Genomic DNA, 8323 nt, shown 5'->3' on the forward strand with positions numbered 1-8323 from the left:
CCACTCTCAATACTTGAAATACCATCTTTAGCATATCCAATCAGCTGATGAATTTGATTCTGTAGCTGAATAGTTTTAGATCTCGCACTTAACAAACACCTGTGCCCACTACTCGGCACCAAAAGACTAAAAAAAAGGTTCCGTACGTCATGCGGTCTGCGCCCCTAAAAAGCCGTTGGCATTAAAAATAAAATAAATAGATTCATTGGAAAATCCAAATGGTTTGACGAACCCAACGAATCATGAAAGCAGATAAAATCAGGGGTCCCGGAGAAAGCGTATCAAAATGGTGCTTTCAGCACTAATTGTGTCCTGGGAACATACCCAGGCGACGCTTCTACCAACCAACTAGACCATCCTACAAGCATTCCGCGACAGCCGGTTCTACGTACCGGAATGACTCGGGTTTTACCCGACCAAGGGCTGTTGTTTCGGCGATCTGACCCCGTTTAGGTCGGCGAAGTATCTCAGAAGTTGTCCGTCCATAGGGCTACATTCACTACGTATTCTTCTACTCAGGGCTGGCATCGAGTCAAACCCAGGGCCAGAAATCTACATCTGCTGTGTATGCCGGAGACGACTACACCACAACTCCACCTCAATCAAGTGTAATGCCTGCGAGGGGTGGAGTCACCTTAGAGTCTGCTCAGGACTACGGACACATCGACAGTGGACCACGTCGTACGTGGCCCCCTGTTGCTCAAACAGAGCAGCCTCCACTGCTAACCTCAGTCCACCCGAGCAGACTCACACAGTCACCACAACACAACAACATAATAACACCACAGACCATACCATAGCCACGACAGACCACATAACACACACAACCGCACCACCACCCACACGCCGCCGCCAACAACTCCTGGTTCCCCCTACAATCTGCGATGCCCCCGCCACCACCACAGGGCGGCAACCATCACAGCAGCGCGCACAGCCAACGGCGGTAAGAACACACATATCCCTTACACCCCACATCACAACACGTCTCCCGAACCACATGAAGCTCCTTCAATTTAACTGCAACGGGCTACAGAGCAAGATTGAGGAGATAACCGTCTTCATGTGTCGGCATGGTATATTGATAGCTGCGGTCCAAGAGACGAAGTTCCACAGCAATTCAACTTTGTTGAATTGCGCCGGGTACAACGTGCATCGTCCAGATCGCGAGCGAGATAATGGTGGTGGCTTAGCGTTCATCACGCACCACACCGTGCAGTATCGTCTTATGGCCAGACATCACCATAGTCAGCGCTGGTCTGATAAACAGCATAACATGGCGACCTATGCTGACTTTAGCATCAGACCACCTACCCATAGTCATCTCGATAGATAAACCAACCGACTTTGCCTCCGCCAAACACCGGACCTATATCAACTTTTCTAAAGCTGCAGGATGCATAACGGACCCACGTCCAAACTTCCCTGCCGAAGTGGCTGTTCTAGCCGATGAGCGTGATAGCCTTCGTCAGGCCGATCCCGGAGATCCACGTATCAGGGATCTCAACGCGGAGATGCGGCAACTAGTAAACGTACATAAGCGGAAGAAGTGGGAGGAGCATCTGAAGACCTGTAACTTCACCTCTGGTGTGAGCAAGCTTTGGTCAACCATGAGGTCGCTGTCCAATCCGACGAAGCACGACGACAGAGTCGAAATTTCCTTCGGCGACCATGCTTCGTCGGCCCCGGAGCGATGCGCGAGCTATTTTAGCCGGCAGTTCATACTGCATCCTCCGGTGGACAAAGCCAAGCGTCGAGTGACCAGAAGGCTGCACAAACTGCCAACAACCTGTGCCCCCCTTGCTTTCACTTGCGGTGAAGTTCAGGTGGCCATCGGGAAGGCGAAAGCCTCCAAAGCCATGGGTCCCGACGGATATGCATGCTGATGCTGAAAAATTTGGGTCCTGCGGGGTTAGCGTACCTAACGGAGGTCCTCAACTTGTCTATGGCCACTGGTGGGGGAGTGGCCCCACTGCTCAAACCGGAGAAACCTGCCAACAAAGGAGATTCTTATCGTCCGATAACACTCCTTTCCCCTGTCGCGAAGACACTCGAGGCCTTGCTTCTCCCGTACTTCACAAACCACTTGACCCCAGCGAAGCACCAGCATGGTTTCCGTAAAGTGCACAGTACAACAACAGCACTTAACGCCATAAACACTCAGATAACTCGTGGCCTTAACCGAAACCGTCCGTTTGACACCGTCTGCCATTCCACGCTACTAGATATAGAGGCCTCCCTCTCTCCCACAGAGGCTCAAACGGTGGTCGGCAAATTATCTGAGTGGTCGACACTCGTCGGTAATGTTTAGAGACAAATCGAGTAAACTTAGAAAAATAAAACAGGGGGTTCCACAGGGTGGTGTCCTTTCCCCGCTACTGTTTAACTTTTACATTTCAAAGCTCCCTCAACCACCAGAGTGGGTCTCGATTTTCTCTTATGCCGACGATTGCTCGATCATGGCGACTGGGAAAGGAATTGATGACCTGTGTTCGAAAGTAAACGGGTATCTCTCCGAACTTTCTCGCTTCTTCACTGCAAAGTGTCTAGCCCTCTCCCCTACGAAATCCAGTGCGACCCTGTTCACAACCTGGACGAAGGAGGTCAGGCTACCGCTGGGAATTCACGTCGATGACACACCAATTCGGACGGTGAATAACCCCAAAATACTCGGAGTAACATTCGACAGCCTGCTCTCCTTCTCTGCGCACGCAACCGCTACTGTCAATAAAGTACAGAGCCGCAACAAGGTCCTCAAGTCGCTAGCCGGCAGCACTTGGGGCAAAGACAAAGAAACGTAGCTGGCAACATACAAGGCAATAGGCCGGCCGGTTTTGAACTACGCAGCGCCAGTGTGGTCGCCGGGGGACTAGTAGGACGCAGTGGACGAAGCTACAGACTACACAGAACACCGCACTTAGGACAGTGACAGGATGCCTCCTGATGTCGCCCGAACACCATCTTCACGGCGAGGCGCAAATGCTCCCCGTAGAGGAGCACAACATAATGCTCTGCAAGCAGTTCCTGATCGGGAGCCACAGAAGTGGCCACCCAAACAGACAGCTGCTTGCAGAGGAGCCCTCGCCTAGGCACGTCAGGAGGCATCTATATGAACTGACGCACGAAGTCCAGAGGTTCATCAAGCAACCTCTGGACCCGACAGCTTACCGACTGACCCTGAACGGCATTCACAGGGAGTAAGTCTCGAGTTATGCAGACTCTAGACCTGTGAATGCCGTTCTAGGCATACCGCCCCCGCAGGTTAAACTCCTACCTGAGTAGATTGAATGAGGATGTGCCAAATGAGTGTCCGGCATGCGGAGAGACCCCACATGACTCGAAACATCTCTTCGCATGCCCGGAAAACCCGACAACCCTATCGGCCTTGTCCTTGTGGACCAACCCCACAGAAGCTGCACGCTTCCTGGGGCTGCCGTTAGTGGAACTTGACGACAACGACTGAGATACCAACCATCCTGGGCGGGGTTGTTGTAGCCGCTACAACAACAACAACAACAACAACAACAACAACAACAACAACAACCATCCTACAAAGCCCATCGAGTTGAAGTAGAAACACCAGACGTGATGAACGCGATATTGAAAACGCTAAAGTCAATCGCAGGTAAGAATAATAATGGTGTCACCGAGAAAAAGGATGCTGCAAACGCAGGGCTGAAGAAGACGAACCCAACCCCAATCAGTCGCTAAATAAAACTAGCTAGCAGAAAGGGGCACGCTAGCTCCCGCAATTGAATGTCCCATAATCTCTATCTCGCAAATTAGCAGAAAAGCGAGCAACGTCACTGTTGGCGGATATGTGGACGGACATAAGCGAGTACTAAATGTGGATACGATCGTATAAAATTCCATCATTCGACCTGATTTCGCCACTAAAGTGGTAGCAAGGTAGAGGACAGCAACTGGTGAGGACACCAAAGTTGTAGAAGAGATAACATGCAAGGTCACAATAGGAAATTTGTCGGTGTGAAAGAAGTTCAGAGTCGTGAAGATCGTGGATGAAGTCATTATAGGAGTAGATTTCTTAATCGGCCAAAGCATCAAGATCGACATGAAGAACAGGATCATGACATATAACAACATGGAAGTGCCACTTGGGTATGATGGCCCGTACAGCAGCAAGCGAGTGATTTTGGAGGAAATCAAAAGCAATTGTTTGGGCGAAGATTGATGGATATTGTGGGACAAACAAATTGTGGGTTGTTGGGATGCATTTCAGTTTGAGTACATATCTAGTTCGAGTCGTCAATAAAGCTCCGAAAAGGAACTGTACTGGGCCAATGTGGAGAAGTAGAGGTCAAACACAACAATTTTTTCATAATTCTGCGATTTGTTCCGACTATGCCTTGCCTCTTTTTCTCAAATTAACCAAGACGTGACCGAATTGTCCAATTTAATGTCCACTTCACTGTGTTCGAAAAATCAAAGACAGTGACGAAGCCGCCAATGAGAGAATGAGAGAATGAGAGAAGTGCGAATGTATTAGTTGAAAGTGTGAATATATTGCTATTGTCTTCGCAAAATTGTCCTATGTAAACCCCAAATTAGAGCGCTTTCACATTAAGCGCTGATTATACTTGCATTGTACTGCAGCCCATAACATGAGTACTGCCACATATCGAATCTGTTTAATGGGCTTTGCATACAAGCGATTATCCGACGCAGCGCAAAACAAGGCATGACAGCGAAGTCTAGAGAACATTCATTTTTCGCTGTGACATTTTCAAAGAGCGATGCCACTCTCATTCCACGCATTAGTCTGTTCCAGTACCCATCAGATTTACAGGAATTACTGAGAAGTCGTTCTTGTACATACATTTTGGAATATTTATAGTCGAAACAAAGTCGATTATAAAGTTAGTTGCCGCCTTTTCATTGAAAATTATGACAAAGATCAGCAACTAACTTTAGTGTCGACTTAATTTAGGCTATGAATAGGCATTCTTCTGTTATGACCTCCTAACTAAGTCCTGGAGTGCTAGAACAGACTAGCTGCACTGAACAGCTTATTCTGGGAGACTATAAATAAATAAAAATAAATAAAGCAAGCTATAACGTCTTTATCTTCGCCAGAATAAAATACCGAAAGTATTCCGACAAAAGTGTGCAGATCAAAGCAACGCGGAATCGCTTCGATAAGCTGAAACTACCGACGAAAAAATTTCGATTGTATGTCATACCGAGTAATGTGAAAAGGCTCTTAGTTGACGGATTTCCCCAAATCCCTTGAGTTCGTAACGCTGGGTTGCTAAATAAACGCTCAAGATGACCAAATTACAGTGCAATTAACTTTATTGTACAACAAAAACCTTATAATAAACGCTAATGAAATAACAACATTTACAATACTCGTTAAAGCAACTCCAATACTCTACAAAACTTGCTAACACAATTGATCTGTATTACAACTGACTTGTAGCTTGCTGATTCATGGCTACTCTAGAGAATTCTGCCGTCTATCGTACATTCTCTCGCTGTTCGCAGTGTTCCTCCACTTGACGTTTCTTGCTGTCGAATGCTCTACGTCTTTCATCAAACATTCTGCCATTTTCATGTTGTTCGCTTCGCGTTGTCGCAGTATTCGCCACAATACTATGAAATCTCATTTGTATTTATTCTGTAATCAGCGTGTCACTATAATATTGCTTCCTGCTGTTTCTCACGCCGCAGTCCGTTGGCTTTTTTAACCTTCCTTCTTTCAATAAAATGCACACGGCTTCGCAACTATGCGCTGTGCTGTGCTTTACGAGCGTTACGCCTAGTGGCGCCGTTAGACGAACCAATTCCCTGCTCTGAACTACCGCTATTCAATTATCGCCTTACTTTGCCGAACGCACAAATTCTTGCCGACCTCATAAAAGCGGTAAAACAACGCCTGTCCTTATGGCCACTACACCCACCCTACTTACATGCGTACATTGCCGTTTCTTGTAGTTTCCCGCTCGTGTTGCGAACTCGCACCGCTACTGCACTGCCACTACCGCTATTTTCCCCGTTAGGCTTGTGTACTGAAAATTTGTCGATTTTCCTCGCATTGCAAGTCCGCGTTGGTGAATTTGCAGTCTACGTACGTTGCTTTAAAATTGTATGTGTGTACGCAGCTTTTCGCGAAGATGTTTGCTATTAAGAACGATGCTATTACCGCATACGTTTTTTCACGCCAACTTTAGCGCACGGTGATGTCAGCGCCGGCTTTGCTGATACCACCTAGAAGTTTCGCACACGCTTTTCGCAAAATTTACTTTAATTAACACGCGATTTCTACAGTGGATTCGTATCTCACTCTGACACCAATTTGGTGGGACCAAGTACTCCCAAATAAATAACAAAACACTTTTTAAATTGAAATTTGAGTTTATTGTACAAAAGCTGTCATCGATTCGCCAACAGTTAGCGGGTGGCGAAAAGAACGAACTCAATGAGGTTCAACCAAACTCGATATCGTCTATCCGTGCTAGCTAACTTTGTTGTTGCTTTCACATGCAAAATTCTTCTTTAAGCGACCGGAACCCAAACGTAGCGAGCGAGAAGTGGCGAATCGATGACGGCTAAAGTTTATAGTTTAAGTATCTCCGTTTAATGGTGGTTGTCAGCTCGGGTTGTGGTCGATGAACAAGTGTTATGTACGGTTACTTATAGTTTCCATTTGTCTTCTGTTTCGTTCAGTCGGGGTTGTAATAATTAGTGTCCCTACTACATGTTATTTAGAAATAGACAGCTAGCTTATATTCATTATCTAGGAGACTATTGCGTTTTGTTGTGGAACTCACCATATACATATGTACATACATATATAGCCGTATTCTTTTTTCAATATATTATTATTTATGCACTGTTAAAGTAAGACTATGAACAGGTAATACTTACGCACTGCTGCTCGATTTCCTGCTGCTTCTCTCTTAGTTCATGATCGGTCACATTGTCATCAAGTTTCAATCCTTCCAAAAGCCTATCCATATCTTCTTTCATGAGTCTAGTAATAAGATAAATGTAAATTACGTCAGACATGGTTCAGCAAACATACTTATTTAAATAACTTTGTAATTCGATTTCATGACATATGCGCTTTTCTTCTAGCAAACTCCATCGTTTTTTTCGGGCTAGGCGTAACTGTGAGGTGATGTCATCTCCAAAATTCTGTTTTTGTTCTTTTGATAAATCGAAAGCTATAACGAATAACGTATAGTGCTTGATTTCAGGTTTAATATCTAAATATTTCAGCTTAATTTCTATGAAAAATATGTTAAAACTTGAGAACCTTGTTGCGGCTCTGTACTTTATTGACAAATGCGGTTGTATGCGGGGAGAAGGAAAGAACGCTATCAAAGGTAACTCCTAAAATTTCCGGATTGTTCACCGTCGGAATCGGCGTGTCACCGACGTAAATGCCTAGTTGAAGCTTGACCTCCTTCGTCCACGTACTGCAGAGCGTCGCCGTTGATTTCGTTGGAGGGAAGGTGAGGCTTCTTGCAGTAAAGAAGCGAGAACATTCGGAATTCGAATTCCATTCCCAGACGCCAATATCAAACAAACGTCAAAGTATGAGATCATGGAAACTCTCGAGATGTAGAAGCCTTCCTGGATATAGAGGGCGCCTTTAACAACATCATGCTGGGCGCGATAAACGCAGCACTGACGGGCCTGGGCATCAAATCGCGCTTAGTTGCGATCGTAAACCAAATGCTGATATCGTGCTGGTATCGTTGACCAGGATCGTAGAGAGGGGCACCCCGCAAAGGGGAGCCCTATCCCCTCTATTATGGGCCGCATCGGTAAACTCACTGCTTTGTGGCATGGAAGGGGGTGGCTGTAAGGGTATTGCGTATGCGGATGATCTTGCACTAACAGTAAGTGGGAAATTTCCACAAACTCTATGTGACATTATGCAGGTAAAACTGAAGGAAGTCGAGAAGTGGACAAAAAATAACGGATTAGGGGTAAACCCAAGCAAGACAGAGCTTGTACTGTTCACAAGAAGGTACAAAATCCCCTCATTGATAACACCAAGGCTGGCACAGACCACACTAAAATTAAGCGAATCTGCTAAATACCTGGGGATAGTCCTGGATAAAAAATTAAGCTGGACTCGAAACACCGAAGAGCGGGTGCGGAAGGCCACGGTTGCCCTATACAGCTGCAGGAGAGCAATCGGCCAAAAATGGGGTTTAACCACGAAGCTAGTGCACTGTATATACACCGTCGTGGTGAGGCCCATACTTCTGTACGGGGTAGTGGTATGGTGGCCAGTGCTGGAGAAGAAAGTAAACAGTGTTAAATTACAAAAAGTGGAGAGAACGGCCCTGAT

General features: G+C 46.3%; 1 protein-coding gene across 1 annotated transcript; it reads right to left on the reverse strand.

Moving 5' to 3' along the window:
- Window positions 1-6512: 6512 nt before the first annotated feature.
- Window positions 6513-7900, reverse strand: LOC118751223 (E3 ubiquitin-protein ligase CHIP-like). Its single transcript, XM_036485997.1, has 3 exons — window positions 7801-7900; window positions 7043-7226; window positions 6513-6991 (listed from the first exon to the last, which is right to left on the reverse strand). The coding sequence occupies exons 1-3, from the start codon at window positions 7898-7900 to the stop codon at window positions 6865-6867; spliced, it is 411 nt and encodes a 136-aa protein (XP_036341890.1). The 3' UTR covers window positions 6513-6864.
- Window positions 7901-8323: the final 423 nt, after the last annotated feature.

Source organism: Rhagoletis pomonella, unplaced genomic scaffold (assembly GCF_013731165.1).
Source record: "Rhagoletis pomonella isolate Grant_MI unplaced genomic scaffold, Rhpom_1.0 Rhpom_scaffold_00605, whole genome shotgun sequence".
NCBI classification, from domain to species: Eukaryota; Metazoa; Arthropoda; class Insecta; order Diptera; family Tephritidae; genus Rhagoletis; species Rhagoletis pomonella.

Coding starts and splice junctions, on each gene's coding strand:
- LOC118751223 (XM_036485997.1), bottom strand. CDS start 7,900: ATGTCACATAGAGTTTGTGGAAATTTCCCACTTACTGTTAGTGCAAGA. Junction 7,227..7,800: donor CCCTTCCATGCCACAAAGCA/GTGAGTTTACCG, acceptor TGAAATATTTAG/ATATTAAACCTGAAATCAAG. Junction 6,992..7,042: donor TTACAAAGTTATTTAAATAA/GTATGTTTGCTG, acceptor TCTTATTACTAG/ACTCATGAAAGAAGATATGG.